Here is a 24921-nt window from a genome sequence, read left to right as displayed (position 1 = left end):
CTTTTTTCTTGGATGTCTTAAATAATTCAACTCATGTCACGATTACATAGTCAATTTCTTATCTCACTTTTTTGCAATATTTTAATGTGAATTTTCATAAGCCAATGAATCACAGCCTTTTTCTTTCACTTTTATTTCTATAATCACGTCAATGTTTCTTTTGTTGTTAAATCTTGCGATTAAGAGATATATCGAATCGTGTGTCACCATTTTATAAAATTTATTCATGGCAAATATTGAGCTGTATCGGAAGGAAAATGAGTTTCGCCAAGGAACCACTGACGTCACTTGAGGAGGTAAACTTTTTTAGCTTTAATAAAACACTCGGGTCTGGAAATCAGTACTAATAATTCTGTTCAACAGAAATACTTATTCATAATTCCGAGAACACGCTATTTGCTGAAAGACGCCAAAATCATCTTCGTTATTTTGTTCAATATATTTGGCTAAGAAAAAGAAGCTTAAGAAATTCTTGGAAGTAAATTTTCCTCTCATTCTTTTGTGTCACTTTTATAATTCAAAATAATAAATAATTGTTATTGCACTCTTTCAGATAAGCATTACTCAGTTTTCCTTTAGAGATTCGAATTATTCGATTTTTTACTCTTGCTCCTTCGAAGAAAAACACAATAGTCAACCGGACGAAAACATTTAAAATGCATCTGAAGCGATAACAACGCAATAATTGTTTCATGAACTAAGAAACCCACTTATTGTAAAATTACTTGGAATCAGTTAAGGGAGCAAGTTATTCAATCTAAAAAGAGCGTGAAATTGATGAATGAGTTTCTGCATAATCGTAAATCCATATTATAAAAAAATTTAATGTATCTACATAATTGATGTGCACTTCTTTTTACTGCTTGAATCTCCACAATGCTGAAGGGTCATAAACATTCATCACACCTCTACTTCACATATTCTTGTTCATATATTTCAGATATTTCAATATTTAAAGAGAAATTTTCAAACATTAATTATGTAACTATGGTTTGGAAATATGACGCGACCACGGATAACATTTTCAGAAATTCTGAATGGAAATTTACAAAATAGAAGCGCTATAATAGAAAGGAAAAAAGTAAATGAAAAATGTGGTAATCAAAGTGTACATACTAAAATTCTTAGAGTAGCAATAAATACTTCTATGTTGAATTATAATTATCCATATGTAATATACACGATGGTACACTTAAATAGAACCACCCAAATATCCCTTGCAATTATAATGACATAGAAAAAAATTGATATGCAATTGAATGGTATCGAGGGACCAATATACTGCAAAGAATGTTTTTCTTTCATAGCCAGTTTTTTTAAGTTCTCAAGATGTTATTCAAATTGCGCATGAAATGTTTTTCATGCCATCACCATCTTGTATGCAACACAATAGATATAAGGTATACCTTACATACATTTTATTCCTTACAAACGTTATTTTTTCTCAATCATATCTGAATGAAGTTAACAGAATATATAAATAAACATTATCTCCGTGCATTATGTGCTATTTCTAAAATCTGTCATTTTGGCACACCCTGAAGTGTTAATGATTTTAACGTTGTAGTGTTAATGATTTTAACCTCAGGCCAAATTTGCAGGCAAATACATTTACGAAAGCAAGAAACACTCGTCAACAATTTCTTCTTCAGAATCTTCATGCTTAAGATCGCTAGAATTTCAAGGCCAAGGTAAGCTTCGTGACGTCCTTCTTTTATTTTAACAAGCCTTTTCTCTTCCGCGTGTGTAAATATATGTACCTCAGGCAACTGTAATAAATATTCCTTCTACGACATAATGTTTCTTCTTACCAACTTCCGACTTTCGCGTCGTCCGTCACGTGGAGATTTCAATGCGCGTTTGTCGTAATTGTAGCGTCTTATTTACGGAATGGTCGCGTTAATAAGCGGATTGAAAAAAAGTGCGGCGGGAAAAGTACACACATTGGCCGAGTGTTGGTGCCGCGAAGGACGTCGCGCGTCTTAAAAAAGAAAAACAGATTACGGAGACGTCAGAGGCCCCGAGATCCAAGAAACGTTTGACGAGTCCTACCTAATGCGCTATTTGCACTTATTCAATCCTTTGTTGTGCTCGTGGCCTGCATAGATAATTCTGATCGAAGATCGTCCTAATTATGCCATTGATGGCGTGCGTCACGTCTCGAAGATTGATCAGCGCGATAATAAACATCTTGATTTGGAAAAATATCGTTATTCAGTGTGAGTCACGATGATAATTACATGATCAGTGGAAAGGAAACGTAAAATAGATTGAGTTTGTCTTGTTTAGATGAATGTTATTCAAAATTGAAAAGCGTGGAGACTTTTCTTGAGAATCTGAAGATAGAGGAAGAATATCGAAGTTTCGTTTGTAGAAGTGGTCAGAAAAGTAGAAATCATATTTTCATTTCCTGTGAAGATACTGAAGAAGATATTATTAAATAACTGAACATTTTTTTATTTTCGATATAACGATTGTAATTACTGTAAATGCGGTTGTAGTGAGATATAAGAAGTCGTGTGCACAAGCTATACCAGTATTTTATATTCCTTGTCGTTCTCACTCTAGCACTCAATTTATGGTGCTTATACAAGGTATTCGCTACGAGGTGCCAGAAATTTTAAAAATCATTCTATATGCTAAAATTAGGTGCAAATTAATAGTGACAAAATTGCGTTTAAGGTTTCGTTATCAAGTTTTTATCAGGGGCACCCAAAAGTCGTAAATGTTTTTTAGATAAGCAAATTAAATCGGTATCTCTTTACGAAAGAAAAATTGAAAATTTACCAAAGAATTGACATAAAATCCTGCTTAATGATGATTATATAATTGATTAGATAAATAATAAAAAGAAGTTTGGATTCATATGTGTAGGTGTGTGTTTAACCTTGAAATAATTGATTGATTATAGGCACCCCTAATATTTATCAAAAATAAACTTAAAATTCCCATGACATGTGTCAGACTTAGGGTCTTATTCTACTTATGTTACTGTGTCTAATCTGGCTAATGACCCCAGGAGTAGAATAAGTCAGACACATTCTTTACATAGTTTAAGTGTCAGATATCTTTAACGAGTATTAACTCAGAAAGGAAAACTCAAACATAATGTCGTCGTTCTTAATTTTCGTTTTGTTTTCCTTGTACAATTACTCCTTACAATTTTTAATTCCTGTTTTCAACCACCCTGTAAAGGCATCAAAATTGCCGCGGTTGCGCAAGGAACACCTTTTTCTATCGAATGTTCCAGCGACACCGCAACGCCATCTTTTGCTGCACTAGGGAAATCGAGTTTAAAGGAATAATTAATATACACAATTATCTTGTTCCCTTTTTAACTGTGTTTTTCAAGTCTGTGTTTTTCAAATCTCACAATTAGTAATATGCGAATGTAAAGACTTTGCGTTGTAATCTCTGAACACTATTTAAAGTAAAGACTATTACACCCTTTACATCTTTACGTACAGATTTAAAATGATCTAGACAAGATATTTCGCTTTGTAATAATTATTTTTAATAATTATAATGTCGATAAAGAAGATGCTCGTAGTTATCAACGTCACAGCTAAAAATTAAGAACTGGTATAGCCACCTAACGGTGACATCTATGAACTAATATTATGGGGGTGGTTGGAGAATTTTTCACCCGCACACCCTTCACCGTCACTTTGACACGTGGAGAGCACATAGGCGTCGTCGCAAAAAATTTGAGGGGTCAAAAGCGTCGCCTCCTTATAATTTACGAAACCAGCTTTTTGAGCTAACAATAACGAAATAACATTCCTGTTCAAAATTGTTTCACAATGAATTATTATTCTTCAGAAACCTTACCATTCTATTTTACAGTTAACTGTTAAATAGAGGATCTCAGTTTCTCTGAAAAATTTAATCAATCACAATAAAAAGTTCCTTTTGTAGTACCACAAATTATTTCAATCAATTATACAACACAAGTATTTAAATTTTAACCAACTTTTTGAAAGGGTTTTATAAAGAATAACTATTTCAAATCCTTGATCTAAAGTGAAAAAATGTTTTCAATTGCATGTGACTTTTCAAGGAGAATATTAATAAATCAAAATTAATTTTTTCCTTAAGTATTTGCAGAAATTTATGTTAGTATAGAACTCTTTCCACCCTGATCACAGCTAAATTAAATGTGGACAATATTCATCAATAATTTATAGAAATTAATAAACTAGAAACTTGCGAATTTTCTATTCATTACTATAATCACTTTTTATTACACAACTCTATAATCCAACTAGATCAATTTATAACACTAACACGACACTAGTTGACTGCTAAATCAACCACAATTTCAAATTAAACTACCCTTTCGCGCTCCATCGTATCATTCTCTCCGCGCTCGCAGCGCCCAACGTGTCGAAACTTTTTCACCCATCGGAAGTCCCAACATCCGACGCTCAGCCAATCAGCGACTCCATCGTTATCAGAGCCGCCTGGCCAGTCTCATGCGATACGCATCGAAATCCCCGCAGCTGCTTTACTTCAGGCTCTATTGAACAGAGATAAACAATACATTTCCCGGGGCTAGGGTTCTTGCGAACAATGCACTTGCCCAAACTGTCGAATCATCCGCGGAGCTGCAGCGCCTGCGAGAAATTTCTTATCAGACTGTATTCCGTGACAGAGACGCCTGCGGATAAGGCATAGGTGCGCTATGTCAGCCAGAGGCTCTCCCGTCGAGGAACGATTTGCAGCCTCGTGAAACGAATAATTGTCATTCGTTGGGGAGAAAAAAAAAAACAAGTCGTCGCGCATCCGTGCGGGACTCTCAGTATCGCCATCGTCGATGCGTTCGAGTGTGATTCCCATTTCCATCGTAGAATTACATAATGTATGTGCATGAGTCACAGGGTGAATAGGGGGGACGTGCAAACGTCAAAATCGTGCATCTGCGATTCTCTTGCATTCTAGGTACAGTAAACAAATACCGATTCCTCTCGGTTCCATTGTCCGATACTAGTCGAGCGTTCTGTCGGCGAGGATCGAAGGGTCCTGAAAGAAAAGATCGGTGACCGTCGACCGAGCTCGTGTAATGTAATCATCGAGTACTTGCTCCGTCCAATGTCGACCCGTGCAATCGTGCTGCCATTAGAATTCCTGCGAGTTTCTTCTCGCATGTTAGAGCTCTCACGGAGGTTTAGAGACTGTCTAGGAACTGATTAAAGAAATCGTTGTTACTTGTCGCGTGAAATAATTCGTTTACTGGAAATGAATCTTGTCGATCGTGTTGCTCGAAAATCTTGCAACTCACGACTGGCAGTGTGATGACAGCAGTCTTCTCAAGGTTAAATGACTAACGTGATGATAGGAGATTCTTAGAGCGTTATACTTGAGTAATTCTAGCTAGATCCTTTCTCGCGAAGAGATATGTATTGAAGTTGATTCTAGAGATATTGACAGTTTGATATATCTGCAGTTTAATATGTATCGAATTGTATTAGATTAGAATAGATAACTTATGAGGATTACACTGTTGTATGTTACTTTGATTGTATATTGCAAATCGCATGCTGTCTTTGCGTTGATGTTTCAGTTGAGTCGCATCTCTGCGAGACATTGGCAGACTCTTTTCAACGAGCAGGAATCATCATGTCGCTTTATGGTGAAAGGGAAGAGGACCGGGGACACTGAGAGATGGGAAATTTGAGTTTAAAAATACTGAGGCACAGGTGTATGATTTCATAGCCGTGGAAGTGTTTCGTCGTTGTATTATAGTGTCCAAGCAGGTATTTGTTAATCGAAGAAAGTAGTTGTTTGTATATTGTGTTCATTCGTGAGAAATGCCAGCACCGCCTCCACCTCTCTCAAGTTTGCCAGAGGCACCTATGTGTGAGAAAACAGAAGTGAGCGATGCAGACTCCCTGCCACCTTGGGCCAAAATTACCCTTACCTCTGCAGAGGCTGAAATCGAGAAGCTGATAGCTAGAAATGAATTGAAGGATGCGGAAGTAACATATTTTTGTCAAGTTGAACCAATTTTGCAAGATGGTCCACAGTAAGTTACAGTTTCGATTCATGTATGAAAATACAAGAAGAAGATTTTCATCTGATTGTTTAACAGATGCGGTTTGGTGGCCCTTGCTATGGCATCACAGGAATACACGAAACCAGTTTCTGTAAGCCAACTTCTGGCCGAAGCTCGTGTAAGAGGTTTCACGCAACATGGAGAAGTATACAGCGTTGATTTCATGGGCACGCTAGCAGCTGAATATTTTCCTGACCATAGACCAGATATTTTAGTAGATCTGCAGCAATGCCCTGATACATTAACACATGCTTTAGGAAACGGAGCAATGGTGTTAATTCCATATGATTCTGATTTTAATCACGCTCCATGTTTAAAAAGAGGCCATAAAGCCCACTGGGCATTACTTGTTGGCTTAATTTCATCGAGGTACGTCACATATTTAACTCAAGACATGCTTTGAGAAATATAGAAAGGATTATCAATGTACGTAAACAATAAATCTTCTGTGTTTCAGACAAGGTTATCACGTCTTAGCGCGTCATGGAAAGTCACGTCATTTAGCTTGCTGGCCACTGCGCGATTTAATTGAAAGTAATGGCAATTTAGAGGAAGAAGGAACAGCGAGACACGCTGGAGGATACGTCATACCAAAGGGAGGAGTCGGAGGTCAGAGAGGTCTACGCGGTAGGGCACTGGCATTGCATCCATACAAATAAAATCATGTACAAGAGTTGTAGGTAATTAATATCACAGCAAAAGACAGAAATTACTATTATAACATTACTGTATCCACATTATGGTATATGGTAAACATTCAAAGCATAACAACATTTGCACAGCCGCTGAAACGTTTATTTCGAAAATGGGTTGCTTTGAGTACCATGTGTTTGAATCCGCAATGCATTTTTAGTCAATGTCCAATGGAGGATGTTAATCTCCAAATTTGGTATCAGATATGTAAGAAAACAAGTGACATATTTCATTCGTTAAACTCTGATACACGGTGTAAATAATAATTTCGTATGTTTGACTTACATGCACGCGAACTATATAAGAATCTTTTTTTTCGTGTGTCGAGTATTTAAAACTTCTTCCTGTGATGCGATACGTACGAAACGTATCTTAGTCTGAAAAGTGGGCATGTACACGTGCATGAAGGGACAAACGTGAAAGAATAATAAAAATCTATGAAGATATCTACATAGATAAGTATCTAAGTGTACTAGCTAGGAGTTATCAAAAATCATAACTAACCGGGACAAGAAGATCTAAGTATATTTATTTAGCGGAAAAATCGTAAATTTTCAATAAATAATTGTCGATCTTGTTTTACGTTGGCACTATGAATAAAGACTAAAATCTAATACAATCTCCCAATTGCATTTGAGGTAATACAACTTAATCTTCGTGTGCTGTATTGAATTAAGCACATTGCTTTTAAGATGCGTAATGGATGAACGAACAACTTTAACCGAAACAATTAATTCATCAATTTGTTCACCGAATCTTATCTATAGCAATTTTTAGATATTATCTCTTTAAAGATAATATTGATTTCTTTTTTATTAACGATAGGTATCGTTATATTCTACTCTTAAAAACAATGTGCTTTTCAAAGAAACATTTACAGCGTAGATTTACGATATGCTTGTTTTACTATTTATTTACCGATATGTAAAGTACGAATAGAGCCCTTAGTATTGATATACACTTTAAATTGCGAAACCTGAAGATACCATACGATTGGCTGATTTCTTTTCAATTATGTGGTATCTTAAGCGTTTTATATCAAATTCGACAGTGAGACGTATAAGGCAGGTTCAGAAGAGATGCTATAAATTTGTAGACTCGTTAAACGGTTTCAAATCAAACGAGAGATCGTTACAATAAAAACTGTACCCAAGTGCCGCAAAATGCGAAGTTCATTTATTAACGAAAAAGCCGCAGAGGGATTGTACACTGTGCCTGTTTTCACAAGCTTTTCTAATTTATTGTCGCCTACGTAATCAAAATACTCTGTAAAAAAAAAAAATATTTATTCGTGCACGTACACGTATTTCCTTTCGACATTCGTAAGGATAATCAAATTACATATTTTTCCTGCTCTAATCCTTAGACGTGTAAATCATGTACGTGAAAATTATATAACGTCTTCCGTTATTAAACGTAATACAGTCTTTTCATAGAGTCGATGAACAAACGCGCGAGTAAAATGCGTTTAAGCTAATATTTATTTTATATTTATACTTTAATCGATACTCTTTATGCGGAAAGTTTCAAGGTTTCCCTGAGTTTTGTTATTATCAATTATATGTGTAAACGAACATGCAATAATTCTATTGTTGTATCGCCTGTGATTCAATATGCAACAATAGCCATGCGGTATAGGTAAACATGTTAAGTTGTAAGAGATTACTATGTGATCATTGTTAATTCTTGTTTCTTTGTGTACACGCATTTTACTTATTTGTTGTCAGTTTTTAGCTTTAAACGTGATAAATATAAAGAATGTTATAATTTATACCCATGTTTGATTCAGATTATTTTACATTACTTGTCATGTGCTTCTTAATCAAGGGACTATATATTCTCTGCTAATCAACTATATAGGGTATAGTTGGTGCTACATTCTAGGCTAGTGAGAGGACCGTGCCAATCTTGAAATCTACAACAGAATCGTAACAGTATCTTCCCTTGCTGTGAATATGGGATACAATGAGAAAAGAGAACATATTTTCTGGAAGAGGGTATTGGTGTACAGGTGCACTGGGATGTAATAGAATACTGAAAACTGCGTTACATTTATATTTCAAGCTTATAAACATCAACAACACAGTTTCGTTTGTATCTTTTAAAATCATAGTTTCTTCTTATTGTTGCTTTCCTTTCTAAACATACACAGTTACCACATTCTTACTATTTTCTAATCATAATATCTACTTGTGTCCTGAGATGCGTTTTCTTAACTCTCCTAACTTTGTAAATACACAAACGTCTCTAACAAATGACTCGCCCAATTTATCGTTATCGCTAAAACAACGATCCACGGTTCCACCTGGATCCTCTATTGCACCGTTGAAACAGAACACGTTCTCCAAATCCAAATGATCATGTACCAACTACAAAATGTTATATATTTCTATGAAACAAGACCTATCACGATACAACGTCGTTTTAACCACATTGTACTCTTTGCATGCGGAAAAAAGGTCTCTGTACACTCATACCAGTGTTTGTAATAGTATAAAACGACCGTACACCGCCCAGGACACAAGGCGTCTAATTCTATAGATTAAATAACAATGATATCTTGTATCCGAATAATTACGTTCAATATATGTATATCACATATAGTTATTTCGTATTTATTATATATCAACAATAGGGGAGTTGAATTAAAAAAGGCTAGCGGTTCCTTTTTTCACTCGTTCAAAGGTTTATTTTCAGCGTTTTGTGTCTTCGATCGCTCACGACGATACTCTTCATGGTAGGAAAAAATCGATGTTTCAAATACTGCAACATTCTTCTTCGTATAATCTGACGTTTCGGAATTATAAATACGAATTAAATTGAATAACAGAACTTGCGAAAAGAATTATTAAATTTTTAACGAATTCCAATTTTTTTTCTAAAAGACAGATTGTTTTGTGATTTTTAAAAATTAGTTTGAGTCCACATCCTTCATCCCTCCATTTGTTCGCAATTTTTGCTTTCTCCTTATCACCTATTCTTATGTTTACTCGAACGCATTTTCATATCACAGGGAGCTTAAGATTTTACTTCTTTTCTACAAGTTCCATTATTCAGTTAGGATTGCAGTCATAACTCTGAGACGTCCCATTCTGTTTGGAACAATTAACGAAAGGACCTCGGCGATTTTCTTGTTGAACATCCTTGTAAGCACGCTAACACACGGAATGGTAGCACTTTTACGAAAGATCTTGCTTTAAAAGGATGTAGCAGAAGCTTATCTCTCTATATAAATATATATAGAAAAACCTAGACGTCGTGTCAGTAGCAATGGATAAAATTTGTTATTGCGAGGTAACGAGGTCCACGATACAAGTGTAATATAATACTCTGTACAATGTTTCAGGGAAAAGCATAAATAAAACTTCTTTGTCTTGTAGGAAATCTATCACTGTTTTTTGTTCTTAAATTGTCGATAAATCAAGGAAATTTATTACAAAAATTAATTATTTATAGGAACACTGAATGCAATTGAACAACTAAACTCTGATACAAGAACAGACGGACTACTGATCATTGAATTATTATTATCCATATTAAAACGAGAACAAAAGATAATAAAATAAACTAAATCAGTAGACAATGGCGTGGTAGATACAAGAAAAGATCTCTAGTTCGATAATATTTATAAAAAAAAACGGATATTTTTCTCCCTATATCTCTGTTTTTATCTTTATCAAATTTTCACTGATAATAATTAACGAAACCTGTCGAATCAATTAATCAGAATGGCAAATGGAGAACCAGTAGAGAAAGAAAACTTTGGCCACGGATGTACACCGGAAGTTCCGTTGCTCTAGGTTATCGAGTCGTTCGTAATTCCTCCCCAATCGAGAAATCGGGACACACATGATATTTACAGCCCTTTTAATTGAACTCTCTATTTAGTATTATTGATAACAAGTTAATAATATGTACATGTACAATACACAGACGTCGTCCTTGTAAGCGGTCACAATAAAGACGTCTAAAAAACACTTGTGAAAATTAATCACGCCATCTAATAATAATCCTTTAGTCTTAGCTGTACCAAAACACGCGTTCTCGAATATATTAATTATACTTCTTTTTAATTATTGTAAGCTTTGAGCTTGGGCCACCTCGCCCACATATGTGTGAGTGTGTACACGTGTGTCTGTGTATGAGTTTCTAAAACTTCCTATACACCGACCAACGATAGCAAATTTCATTTTTAGAATACTCGTTATCCTGGTAAACGTGCTGCCGGCCCTTTCGAGTCTCAGAGGAGCCTCGAACAACATGGAATCGCATTTTGCACTCTCGGAAAATATCAATTTATTTTTGTCTGAGTTCCATACGATGAGTTACGAAATCTCGGGATTCAACGAGATCTCGTGCCCTACCTGCGATGTCAGAAGGCCAACGCAGCTGGTCCGCCATTTTGGAGAACCAGCTGGTCGCCCCGTCGAGCCTCGTTTGAATCGTAACGCGATACTTTGACTAGAATTGAGAATCTTTAACAGTTCTTGAGCCTTAACGAGAAATCGATGCAATTTGGCGAGAGAATAGAAGGAAAATGTTTCGATAGTCACCGTGAGCACGTGTTACCAGACATCGTCGCTTATGCTTCGTTCAGATTAATCAAGTTAGGGAAGAATTTAGATAGCTTAGATTCAAGTAACTTGAGGATCACTCTAATATCGTGAATCTGATGTTCTACTTGACTTGAAGTGTTTATTGAAATATTTAAAAGAAACTTCTCTGATTACCATAAAAATTCCAGCAAATACCACTTGCATTGTCATTTCGCAATATCTCCTGCTCAAAAATAAATGAATTAAATTCAAGCTACATGAATTCGAGTAACATTTGACTAATCTGAACAAGGCGTTACACGTTCCCTCTAATTCTAAGAAGAGTCAAACGTCGCGTCACCTTGCAAAGCTTATTACAACGCAAACTCGATGACAGTTAAAGATCGACGATTAAGCGCAAGCGTTCCTTAACGAATGGATGTAAAAAAGAAAAGAAATAAAATAATCGAAAAAAAGAAAGAAACCAACGAGGAACATTACAACACACATAAAATCGCTGTGACATGCTCTATCACGCCTGCTATTGTGGAAAACGAAGAGAAATCTTGTTCAGAGTCGATTTCAGCTCCAATACTGAACGTTCTGTAGCAATCGTGGTTGATTTGCACGCTCATTTTCGGAGATGGGCATCGACGAGTGAATAATTGTCGACGTCAACGCGCCTCTTTTTATCGTCGATGAAGTTCGTTCCTCGATTTCGATTTTCGTAGCGATTCTACATTCTAAAAACACGCTATAGCCGGTTTAGCACATGTCTTTTTGGCGTTCGAACGAAACTGGGGAAGGGGAGCTGGGCCGACCGGAAGTGGAGGACGCCATCGACATTGGCGAAGTAACGATACATTGTGCAAAAATTGCGAAGCAACCGTCGAACATTGTCAAATGCTTCGTTTACAAACTGCAGGAGCGTATATCTATATGTATTTATATTATATGTATAGAAATATGTACATCCTATATGGCAGGTTCCATTGTTCAAAATGATCCAGCATGCTCAATGAAACGAGGCAATGATGTGCTACGTGTGTGATTAGAGTAACATCTCTTTGATTTGGCTTTCAATAAATTCTGTTTAAAATTGTTGTACATATCTATAAGTAGAATCTTCTTATTCTATATTATAATAAAGGTAGCTTTTATAACTGATAAGAGTATTGCACTATTGTTAATAAAGTAAATATTGCAGTATACAGTATGGATTGTTAATTATGGTACGTGTAAACTGAGGAAAATTCTATAAAGTAAAATGAGGAGAAAATCAAGAAAAATAAAATTGTGTCGATGTTGATTACTACTTAAATCGCTACTTGTCTCCTTCCGCCTTAATTAAAAATCCTCTTAACATCACAATATCCATATTTAAATAGAACATGATATTAATCTTATATGAGAATTCCACAAAATTATTCACCTGATTTTTTCCTTCACTATTACTCTGAGACTCGCTTTGTCAAGAGTAAATTAAGCAAATATCTCACGTTCTTACCTTTGCCTCTAGCCTCGAGCAAAGTCCACCAGTCTTTCACTATTTAAACTGTAATTATCATAAAGTTCATAGAAACGTTACTATGACCACACACTCAGTACCACGTTGCCTTCCTCCAGCTTTCAATTTCTCGTAACTATTTCGCCAGACGTTTGCGCGGAAACGGGTACACATTGCTCTCAACCGTTAAAGAATGTAAAATCGTAGGACTACGTTCGCAGTTCGAAAGCTCGCGTTAAGAACTAATTGCGGACTAGCAAAGAACGGGGGATGAAGGGGTGTCGCGCACAGTGCTATCACGTGAATTAAATGTAACGCGCGTGTTAAGATAGAAACACACTAATATCATAATAAAGACTCTCGAAACATCGAAACTTTATACTTTCTTCAAATTTAAAAAAAAAAAAAAAATCATCACTAGATTGTGGATTTTGTGCATTCTTTTGAATCTATTTCGCTACAAAATATGAAACAAATGTATTACAATGTGCAACACGATAGCACGTGATTTCACGTGACGTAACATTAATGTGCTTCTTCTTTACTCGTGGCCACAAGGAAAGATTCTCTTTGCTGGCTTCACTTTGGCAAAACGCGGACACACGGACGCTACTGATGCAGAAGAATACCATTTCTAAAGTCTTTTTTTTTTTCTTTCGTAATCCTTATGGACAAAATGGAGTGGGCGTTTTTCGTCTCATTCACTCTGTCTCTTTCTCTCATTCTCTTTTTCTCTCTCGCTCTGAATTTGGCATTAGGCAGTCAGCGCGACGGCTACCGTCGCCGAGAAAACAGTAAAGCACTATTCTTTTTCTTTTTCTTTTTTTTTTGTCGGTTTTGCGTGTTTTCGTTCTCTCTTCGTTCGCTAGGTCAAAAAGGAAGAAGTCGAAAGTGTACGTTATATTTCGCTACGCCTTACATTAACAGTACGTTTCCTGTGGAAAAACATTAATCGCTTACTCTCACTCACTCGCTCGCTCTCACTCGTTCTGTCTAAGACAGTTGCTTTTTAACGTATTAGTTTCTATCTCGTTTGTCGTCTTCTCATGATATGGTTCACGAAGCGGCTCGGGCGTGGAGCTGCACCGAACTGTAATCGTTGATTTCCACCGATAAAAGGGAAGAAACAAAAATATAAGATTGAAGACCACAGGAGAAGTTGATATGTTCACTTCCATCGATTATTTATGTCACCTGGTAGCTAGAAAGGAGTGCTTTCATGCTATGTCAGAGTTAAGAAGATGGAAATGTGACAGGTTCTAAGATAACTAGACTGCGGATTTTTATGCAATTTCATATTTTGATACAGTTAAAGAAATAGAATCTAAATAAAAATTTGTTTCGTTTTTCAAATATTATCATTTACACTCTATTTTTCATGTCTTTTATAGTTTTAAATACTGTATGGAATATGTAACTTTTTATACATTTCGAACTTCTATAAATGCATAAAAATCCGCAGCAGGTTGATAATAGCATTAGATAAGACATTTTTGTAATAAAGGTAGGGAAAGTCCCTCTAGCCGGACGACAACTAATACCAGAGATTAGCTGTATTTATGAAAAATGAAGTGCAAAAATGGAGTCACACTGCAATAGTGGTAAAGGGAAGTCTCTTTTTTACTGCAAAGGTGATAGAAAGGAATTCCTTCTTTACAGCAAAAGTGATAGAGAAGAATCCCTCCTTTTCTGCAAACATTATAAAGGGGAATCCCCTAGAGAATCGACTCATTACTGTAAAAGTGATAGAGGGAAATCCCCTGGAGAATACCCTCGTCACTGCAAAAGTGATAAAGAGGAATCTTCTGGAGAATTCTTTCTTTACTGCAAAAGTGATAGAGTGGAATCTCCTCTTTTCTATAAAAATCATATAGGGAAATCCCCTAGAGAATTCCTTCCTTTCTTCAAAAATAATAGGGGAGAATCCCTTCTTTACAGCAAAAGTGATAAAAGGGAATTCCTTTTCTACAGCAAAAGTAATAGAAGGGAATCTCCTCTTTAGGCGAAGATCCTCTATAATGGAAGTTTCTTGTCCAGCACTAGGGGAAAATCACCTAAATGGAAATAACTTGTCAAATCCATGTGAAACAGGAGAATAACTGGATAGTTTGTAATCATTTTGTTGAAGAGAGTTGGCTGCACTGATTGCATGACTCATTTTTGTTATTTTATAGCATCCTGTCTGAAACTTCAAACCTGCTCTATCGTAAAACTTAAGAAATATGACTTATCAAGTTCTTCATCTGTGGTCCTCGAATAGGAACGCATGTCGAGTGCGTTTCGATTTTGTCTTTTTATCCTGATGGCTCTCATATCGTTGTCCGATACTGATTCCACGTGGAAATGATTCGTTTAGGTAGAAAACGCGCAACGTAATCGTTTACGTTTCGAATATCTTCGTCCACGTTTGTTCAACGTGTCCAATTTCGCTTTTTCCTAATGGCTTAACGATAATCGCGAATGAGTATACTCTGTACACTGAAGTCGGGAATAAAGACATCGGATCCTAGTAGGAATCGACTATTTAAATAATAAAATCTGAAAAATAGAGTATTTAAACTACCAGCAGCAGCAGCCTAGGGCTAAAAGTCTATAAAATGGAATACAAAAGATACGTCGAAATCTTAAACAAGAAAAGAAGTATAATAACTAATGAGCTGTTCTTTTTTTTTCTTCTCTCTTTTCGCCTGGAGACTCGCGGACGAACGAAGCTGCGCCAGGTTCCTTTGCCTCGTTAGAATCCCGCGGCTCGCTGTTCATTCATCACTGTTTCGACTTGTTTTGTGCGCTAAGGGAAATGTTCGCCTGTATCACAGACTTCTTCGATAACGTGTCGCGCCTGTTACGCTCCATCACATGCTTCATATGCAGTTGTAGAATACGTTAATTAAATAAATACATAATTTAATTATAAACATCTTTTTCGCTGTCGCGATTTAAACAGTGACAAGAAGAGGTCCAATTTTAACACGTTCGAACTTATCGCAATATTTGAATTTGCAAATAGATAGTATACATCATCAGTAATGTTTGTAGAAAATTTTGTTGTCAATTGTGAACTATAAGTAGATGAAAAATGTAATTGAAGGAGGGAATTATTTTACACAGTAGAGGGATTATTGTTTGTTCTGTTGCAAGCTACGTGTGATACGTTTTATTTTAAGCAATGCATTTCAGTTAATTGTATTAAATAAGAGTATTTACGGGATGAATATTATAAGTCATTTACTTAATATTATTTAATAATATTTATTAGTTATGTACTTAATAATATTTAACGCGAATTTACTTATAGAAATTTCAATAACGTAAATCAAAATATTACTGTCTATACTAACTGTAGGAAATGATAGTTGTAATCACAGCATATTATGGAATACTCTTTTTTTTTCCACCATGAAAAATACTCCCCACATTTTACATCCTTATAGTTTACTCATGTTTTCATCTAATTTTATATAGACGTCATTGCCAATATATACCACTTATGGACAAACAATTCAAGTGCACTCAAGTATGCCAAGCTTCGACCTCCTCTCGCCATCATATCGGTTCCCGTGATAATATCGACTCATTTATAAAACCCTATTATATGTACACGTATCGAGGGTCACATACATACATCCGATTCGAATAATAACTTTTTATCCTTCCCGTTTTTACAAAATCTAGTCGCCTCGAATAATGCTGCCGTTCGATGCGGTTCCAGACAATGGTATTCCCATAACCAACGAAATCCATCGTAACATTCTCAATATTAATTGTAATGCGATATGTCAATCGTTTCTACTTCGTAGTCGAAATAACAATTTTTATGCTCGCGTGCTCTCGTCAATTTTTACGCAAGGACTCTCATATAACCGAAGTATTCACCTTAAACGCGATAAGAACGCATACACACACAAGTGACGAAGGGTCAATAAAAAGAACAGGGAGGAAAAAGAAGCAGACAACGGTGAGGTACTTGCCTGAACAAACTCCAACAAGCTCCGGTTCAAAGGCAGCAGACTTTCCTGACTGTTCAAACTTGATCTATGTTAGGGAATTCTCCCCCTCTCTCTCTCTTTTTTTTTGTTTCTTTAGGATTTGATGGTTATCGGATCTGCACGCAAGCTAAGCTGATGATCCACTAATTGGCAATATCGATGAACACAAATAAACGGCAATTAAATCTGGCCTTTGATGGGGAACCAGGGAAGTCTACGTTGGATTCGAGACTTGCTGTTGCGAATTGTACTCCAACAGGGCTATCGGAAACGTCTTGATGTGCGTTTGCCACTGTGCCGACAGTTGGAAGAACTTTACGCCGCACCACTCGGTACCGTCGATACTCACTGAAGAAGAAAATCGTTTATGCAAATTTACGTCGTGCCTCGATGAACTTTCCACGTTCGATATTTTCCAGCGTGCGGATGGAAACTTTTCTTTACCATTGGTTTTAATTATAGATCAGAAAATTAAACTAATCACTACTACACGGCTCGTACGCTGTCAACCAAAAGTTAAGAATCGTTTACCAGTGCTCGTTAAAATTATACTGATGACAGAGTTCCTATTATTAGGTGATCCCATAAGTAAAGCTGCTTCCTATTTTACATTTCAATTAAAAATAGTAAGAAGCTTTTGAAGAAGAGCTTCAGAAATTATCTGATGAATAGAAAAGTATAATATTCAACAGAACTGTGACTAAACATAACAGTGCGCACTATTTTCTTTAGAAACAAAATAATTTTCAGAAGCAGTATTTATAGAATGACCGAATAGCTTCAAGCTGAACATAAAACTGACTATTCCAAAAAATGAACTCAACTTCTATTTCAGTATCCGCGATTCCCATACCAAATTACCTACCTCTTAATGGAATGTTGTGAGTCTTCGCAGAACATATAAGCCGTGTCACGCCTTCCACCGTTTGACTCTTTGGCTCGTTTTCCTTTTCTTTTTCCTTTTTCTTCCCCAGTCTCATTACTACAAAATATTGCAGCATAGAAACACGGCTCAGAGGAACACAAAAGAGAAGAGATAATTCGTACACACTTTTCTGTTTCTTTTCCTTCGTGGTGTAGTTCATGGACAGGCTATGGCCAGGTGCTTCACCAAATGGCGGAAGTCTCTGCACGTGCAGAGCCCTGAACGCTTGCCTCAGCGTGTTCTTGCCCTTTTCACCTTGCGTCTGTTTGCTCCAGTAATCGAGTTGCAGCTCCACTGGCTCCCAGCCTTCTCTTGTGGGCTGACCAACGTTAGGACTGCTGGGTGGCGTTAATCTGCCTGGAGGAGGCACGGGTAGACCTGGGGGTGGCAAAGAGGGTGGAGAACCCGACATGGTGATGTTGCTTTCCTCGAGGTCCACCGAGGCGGAAGAACTACTATCGGGACAGCCCACTCGGACGTCGTTTATGAATGGGATGAATATCTGACTGCTGTCGTCTGTTTCCCTGAAAACGAAATAATATATCTATGAGTAGCTTAACTTATTAGGGTGGCAAAAGAAATATCTATAGCTAGGTGGCAAAATCTGATGTGTCATGATCAGATCATGATCTGATCTTTATTTAGAAAATTGTTTAGTATCAAAAGTAGCATACACTGCAATAGTAATCTTTTTTGCTATTTCAATTTATTACAAGTTTAGATGAAACAGTTAAATGTCTCACCCTGTATATTTTATATATTTTACACACATCACGATACATTTTAATCGTCTACCAATTATCCCTTCACAGTCTTAAGTGAGGAATAAATTAACTTTACTCAATTAATTATATAATTAAGGGTAGAATATAATTCCACGAAATTTTCAGCTTTTCAAACACAAGCAGGACGAGAAGAACGCAATCGATAACACTGTTGATTACCTGTACGTAACCATAGCTTCTGCAATTGGCAGTGCCAAGGTGGTACCAGTGGCGGCCAAATAGTCCGACACCCTCGCTGCACCCTCGCTCGCGCCCCCGCCCTCTCTTTCCAGCAGCTCCTTCCATTCGTCCCCGAACAGCATCGAATATTTCGCGTCTATCGAACTAAGGTATTTTGACAGAGTATTAGAACCCAGGGGAACGACTAAGAACCTTAGATAGCTTTGCCAATCTGGTGGCCGAAAGCTCAATAGGTCTACGTAGTGACGCAGCACTCCGTTTATAAAACTGTCTCCACCGGCGATCACTACTTTGATGGGCGCTGGTGGCTTTGCCGAGCTGTTGCAACTGTCAACAGAGAGTGTTCCAAACTGCTAAGAATACTTCATTCAGAACTATTATGGAAGTACATGGAGGAGACTATGCAATAAGACGGTTGGATCAACTATAGCTGGAGTAAAATCAGGTGTTAGCAGGATACTTTATCTTTGATTAATTGCATAAGATTTTAAGAGGGGTAGACTTGTATTAAGAAGGTATTATATGTATTGGGTTTTAGGCTGCAGGTGGGAGAAAATTTTATTAGAAACTGCGACAAGAAAATTTTGTTCTATTCTTTAGTCAGTCTAATTAAGGATTTTACTTTGGGAGAGAGGTTGTCAAGATTGAATTTTTCTATAGTTTCATCTTTACTATGAAGACCTAGCAATGGTGTTAGATGATCTGCCAAGTGTGATGTGCAATTTAACAATTTATATGAACTTACAAACTTCCATACAACTTCCTTATGTTTTATTTTTACGTCTGTAATCACTTCTTAAATTTTTCCCTATACATATGTCGCCAATCACTCTGTAAAAATGAATTCTGTAGAAAGTAGACTTAAAGTCTTAAAGATATAGATTTAGCTAATTGCAATACCTAGAGTCTTTTCAAAAATAATTATCTCAGACATCGTAGTCTCATAATAAAACACATGTACAGACATCTTTGTCCTTAGCACTCACTAAATATTAAAGAGTAATATTAGAGTTTAGAGCATGATAGATTACCAGTATGAACTAGTATCCCTAGCTAAAAATAAAAGAATGTATATCACCTTTTTAATACCCAATCTCAAGTTCACTAACCCAATACCTGACTGAATGGTAACAAAGAATAGCACACATGTCAGTGACCCTTAAGCCATCAATTGATTTTTCTCCAACTGCAATTAAGATTCCTCCGTATTTGTGCATAGTTCCTGCATGGAACAAGGATAATTACAATTTTTGTATTCGCGTGACCAGGCACGTGAACGTGGCACGAATGTCCGCTGGGGAAGCGGTGGTCAGAACTCTGTGGTTTCTTTCCTGAAGTCTCGTGGCTAACACTGCTCCACCTGGGTCCGCTAACGAGACCAACGACACGGCATCTGGCAGAGTGTCATCCGGCAGAACACGGCTTAATTGCTCCACCAACGCTTTCCTCGGCTGAAACAACCGTACAATAGACGTATTAGTAAAACGTTTCAGGCTTAGTTTGTCTCCACTCTAACCGAGATTCGACTTGTGTCCCGACTCTGCTGCTCATAACAAAGGAATAAATTCATGATGGGCCCATTAACGACAAACATGACAGGTGTGAGCAAGTTATGTGACATTATAATATACAAGATGGCGCATAAGTTATTTTCTCGTTTAAAGGGTTACACTATGGTTGAGGCCTTAGAAAATCCATCTAATTGATCTAAAATAGGTTCAATCTCAGCATAAATGATCTAGTTTTAAGAAAATCTTTTATTTGTTGTTTTTTATGTCTGTCATTAATGCTACTCTGCCCGTCAATCATGACTACATCATTAAAAACAGTTACAAGACTCGATCGCCATTTAATAAGAAGCAACAAGAGGTGGACTAAAAAATACTTTTCCTACAATTTAAGAGTCTCTTTATCTTCTCAAAACTTTAGTACAATAGAGGTTCTAGTTCTCTTCCAAAAAATTCAAGAAAAATCATCTACTTTCAGTATTTCTACACGAAAATCTTCCTTTAACCCTCGTACAACGAATATAGAGTCACTTAGACCCTAAATACAGTACAAACTGTCGAAAATGTAATAAATTTACTTGCAAGAATTATATAAAAAGTACACTTACTTCACGTACAGCCAACCCAAACGATTCTAATCGCATCGACATTTTCTATCTCTCCCTGTCTTATCCAATAATTCCCAAATAAGAAAGAAAAGGAGCCTATCGATGCAGCCAGATTCATCTGGGTGTACCAGGTGTACAGAAAACGAGAAAGAAACAAAACGAACAATGTTCAAAAAGCGTTTTCATATAAAATCCCTCCCCAAAACTAGTTTGCAATAGAAATTCTACTACAGGTCAGAGTGACCCTGGATTCGTCTCCCGCGGGCCTCAGAAACCATTCGCCATACGAGGGTCAAAGGCAGAGTCCAAGAACAAGTCCGACGACTCTTTTTCTGATCTCATTCCCGATGCATTCGGCGTGAGCAGATACGAAGCGGTGATGTAAGTACCTCAGAGCTATTCAAGTCGGCGGGAGGCTTTAGGTCGACGCTGAGGCTATGCTTTTTGGACTTATTGCTACCCGGTGCGCCCCTGTCTCGGGTGAACAGTCTGCTCCGTCTGTCCGAGCTCTCGGTTTTATTGTGCTGCTCCGATTTCGGCGGGGAGCCTGGCACGTAATTCGGGGGATCGTTCGCCTCGTGATCTGTCCAATTTTCGGGATGCGAATCGCTGTCCGCTCTCCGGGAGCTATCATCGCTTTGTCTATCCACTCCGCGCTCTGCAATGAGATTCCATTACTCCTCGTCGGGGCGCGATACCGAACCCTCTCGCTAGACATCGTTAGCTTGAGATTATTTTCTTGAGTACAACGTGGATATGCAAGATGCACGGTCGCCTACTTTTAAGGTTTAGTTTTGCTAGTTCGAAGGAGAACTTATGGATTTTGAGTATTTGATTTTAATCTTTTAATATTTTTTTGGGGGGTAGAACCTATACAAAGCAAAAAGTACTGCAATACGAATCCAGAGATCGTGGGTTTGATCCTCTCGTAGGTTCATTTATTTTTTATCTTTGCTTTTCGTAAAAAATTGAACTAATGTTCTACTAGAAGTAACTATACAGGTGCATATGTATGGCATTTTTTTAATGTTAATTGAACTTGTTTTTCCGATTGCATGATATTATATTAGACCATAAAGATCTATATTTTCTAGGAAATCTATAATTCTTTTACATGTATGTCCATAGGATGTATTATAATTCTATTTCAGTTGAAATATAGAAAAAAAGTGTGGAGGAAAATTTTGCACTGCTTAACAAACTCTATCATTCATAAATGATACTTTTTCATGAGTGTATCAGTGCAGTTGCAAAATGCAAATGCATTTTCTTTTCTTCAAGATACAGTCTTTAAAATTTGAATGCTTCTCGAGGTATTTCATATTCTTTGAAAATTCATAAGTCAAAGATAATCTCAAGCTTGCGATTCATAGCATATGTAAAATTAAGTCCACGATTGTAACAGCAGGGCAAATCGATCATTAAGTGATGTTCCTTAAAAGTGAAAGTGCATAAATTATTACAATAAGATCACACATAAAAATTTCTAGTTTAATGTAGGGGATAACATTTACGGGACGAAACATATTTCCATTTCTTTAAATTAAAGTTTGCACATGCATCCTCAGTACAATAATTAATGTCATTAATTTCTAACTTCGATAGACAAATTTTTCAATAATGTTTGAAGATACAGTTTTTTCTGTTCTCACACAATTTTAAGTTTAACTGTTTGAGTGTCAGAAATCATTAGAAAAAATATGATCGAAAATATTAATTTTAAGTAGTACCATCACACTTTATTCATCATGTATATCGAAAAACACAACTGTACAACTGCAGTGTTACATTGCCCATTGCAGTATCCCTTATTTCTCATTGAAATGATATGACTAAATGAAACTTCGTTTTAGAATTATTAATTGGTACAAAAACGCTTAAAATTCGCATGAAATGTGTCTGGCTAGTATACATTGACAGTAGAATAAGTCATAAATCAGACAAACTTCATGCGAATTTTAGGTGCTTCCTCACTAATTAATAACTCTGAAACGAAGCTCCAAACACATTTTCGTCATTTATGATTTTCGTTTTATATTAGCGCGTAAAATTGCACTCTTAAAAACTTTAACACTTTTTGTCGAACACCCTGTAGTTCCCAGCAATATGAAAAAGCTCAGTACTATAACATTTAACATATTTACTTATCCTCCAATTCTAAAGAATTACTATATTCTCCATTGCGTACACAGAAACTAGAACTCTGGTTTTATAGGAATACAGGAACATCACTTCAATGACACCCACAAGTTTGCTCACCATACCATCACAACCACAAATCGACCCGAAACAATCCCATAAAAGCAATGCCAGCGATAGAAACGTGTCTAACGCAGTTGCCGAGACGCTGCGTGTTCCAGTAATCGACAGAGGAGCCCGATAGACAGAATTAGAGAGTATTAAGAGAATTACAGCCAGTTCAGATGATGCTTCTTTCACAAATTCAATAAAATTACCGAATCGATAACAAAGCTGCTGTTACACTGGATGCATTTTCTGAGGACTGTGTCTGAACTTGTCTCGCTCGTACGATAATTACTTCAGACATATTCTTCAGAAAACGCATCCACTGTAACCACAGCCTAAGACCGCGTTCACTTTACCTAAAATTCAACTTTCTCACGTATGCCCGCATGGAAAAAAAATTACGCCAATATTGCTTTATACAGGCAAGCTAAAATATGTACATCTTGCCCATGTGATGTCACGTAGATGTTTCATCTCTACTTCAGGAAAATTATCTGACGCCGTGTCTCTAAGTACACATGGTCTAAGACTACATCTACCCAAGCACTTAAACCAAAATGGCCAAAGTCTTCGATACTTGTGGTGTTATTTCCTCCCATGCACTTTCTTTGATTGTTTCTTCAATTTCCTTTGTGAATACTCTCTCCAGTTACGATCAATTCGACAGAATTACCGAGTGGATCCAAAGCCATGTCATCTGAACTAGCTGTATGCTACACAGACTTACTAAAAACGTGTCACACGTCAAGATCGCCAGGAATCTGGGCGCGATAGATGCATGGCAAACGCATTCGTGATGGACGGCCGAGGGAGCGTGTCGTTTTAGCTCTCGACCGTCCTCCTCCCGTGATTAGTTCACGCAGAACGGAAACGTTAGCGGTTAAACAGACACGTATAAAAGAGATCGATAGTATAATAAAGAGATACGTACGTACGAGCAGACAGAGAGACAGACAGAGACAGAGAGAAAGAGAGATGCCAGCAGACAGGACTGAAGTGTGATCAAGTACTACAATACAGAGGGGCGCAAAGAGGCACACGGACACGCAGCCTCGTCGAGCGTTCGATCGAAGAGGAACGAGCGTTTAACGAGCGACGGGATTCTGTTTCCCGAGGAGCCGAAGGGAGCGCGATCGGTCCTCTCTTCGGCTGTCGCAGAAGCAGTGACAGAATAAAAAAAGTGACTACAAGAAATCAGATGCCAACAAGTATAATAAACGTTTATTTTCAACGTCGATAGGATTGTTACATTCGTTGTCTGTTTACATGTGAGCTTTGCGGCTACCGATGTGCCATGCTTTTGACAAGCTGACTGCCGAGGGGAGTAATAATTTCGATTTATGGTTTGCTTTGTGATATCGTTTTCCAATTTATTTTTATTGTTCGACTGCTATATCGGTGGCTGTAAGGGAAAACGATCTGTGTCATACTTTCGGAAAATTCGAGTTGAGGTCTTAACTGAAATCTAGAATATAGAATTCTTATTTGAGGAAAAAAGAAAGGATATTAAAATAATATTTTTATTTAGAAGGGTTCAAGGAGATGGCATCGAAATTGAAAACATTAAACGCTGAAGTGACTTAGGATACTTTGTCTGACAACCACAGATATAGATTCTGGAGAAATGTAGAGATGCTAGGTAGATTGTAAAGGGTTGAGATATTTGGAATAAATAAATGTTAATATGTCTTTTAAATGCAAGATTGTATTAACCCTCAGACTGCAGTGTGATACTTTCACTGTGGAAATTCTGTTTTTAAATTCTGGTTCAATGTATTTACCATAAGCGATTAATACAGTCTGCAATTACTGTCAGAACACAGGTGCCAATAGCAATCAAGGGGTCGATATCACAAAATGATATCCTTTGTTATTACTGTTTGGAACGAACG

General features: G+C 36.9%; 2 protein-coding genes across 10 annotated transcripts in view; one reads left to right on the top strand and one right to left on the bottom strand.

Annotated features, from left to right (window-relative positions):
• Krt95d (phosphofurin acidic cluster sorting protein KrT95D) overlaps positions 1 to 24921 on the bottom strand; it is an 85387-nt gene that overhangs the window by 2336 nt on the left and 58130 nt on the right. For 3 of the 5 annotated variants that reach the window (XM_076379232.1, XM_076379233.1, XM_076379234.1), the window contains 6 exons: positions 21172 to 21440; positions 19912 to 20117; positions 18646 to 18993; positions 17828 to 18225; positions 17642 to 17758; positions 8788 to 17124 (listed from right to left, as the gene is read on the bottom strand). In XM_076379232.1, the coding sequence (XP_076235347.1) occupies positions 16991 to 17124; positions 17642 to 17758; positions 17828 to 18225; positions 18646 to 18993; positions 19912 to 20117; positions 21172 to 21440 (1472 nt within the window). In that variant the 3' untranslated portion in view covers positions 8788 to 16990. Of the gene's footprint in view, positions 1 to 8787; positions 17125 to 17641; positions 17759 to 17827; positions 18226 to 18645; positions 18994 to 19911; positions 20118 to 21171; positions 21441 to 24921 lie in introns of those variants that run through there. The other 2 variants (XR_013002029.1, XR_013002028.1) reach the window with 2 other exon arrangements.
• LOC143179840 (actin maturation protease) lies at positions 4572 to 8519 on the top strand. Of its 5 annotated transcripts, none has more exons than XM_076379238.1 (5): positions 4572 to 4861; positions 4942 to 5064; positions 5564 to 6025; positions 6092 to 6424; positions 6513 to 8519. In XM_076379238.1, exons 3-5 carry the CDS (start codon positions 5811 to 5813, stop codon positions 6712 to 6714), a joined length of 750 nt encoding a protein of 249 aa, XP_076235353.1. In that variant the 5' UTR covers positions 4572 to 4861; positions 4942 to 5064; positions 5564 to 5810; the 3' UTR covers positions 6715 to 8519. The 5 variants fall into 5 exon arrangements, with proteins under 5 accessions (XP_076235353.1, XP_076235351.1, XP_076235354.1 ...); XM_076379236.1 differs by having other exon boundaries at positions 4942 to 5314; XM_076379239.1 differs by lacking the exon at positions 4942 to 5064 and having other exon boundaries at positions 4572 to 4941; positions 5564 to 5756; positions 5840 to 6025.

The sequence above is a fragment of the Calliopsis andreniformis genome, chromosome 5 (assembly GCF_051401765.1).
Source record: "Calliopsis andreniformis isolate RMS-2024a chromosome 5, iyCalAndr_principal, whole genome shotgun sequence".
Lineage (NCBI taxonomy): Eukaryota > Metazoa > Arthropoda > Insecta > Hymenoptera > Andrenidae > Calliopsis > Calliopsis andreniformis.
This window is presented reverse-complemented; position numbering and strand designations above follow the sequence as displayed.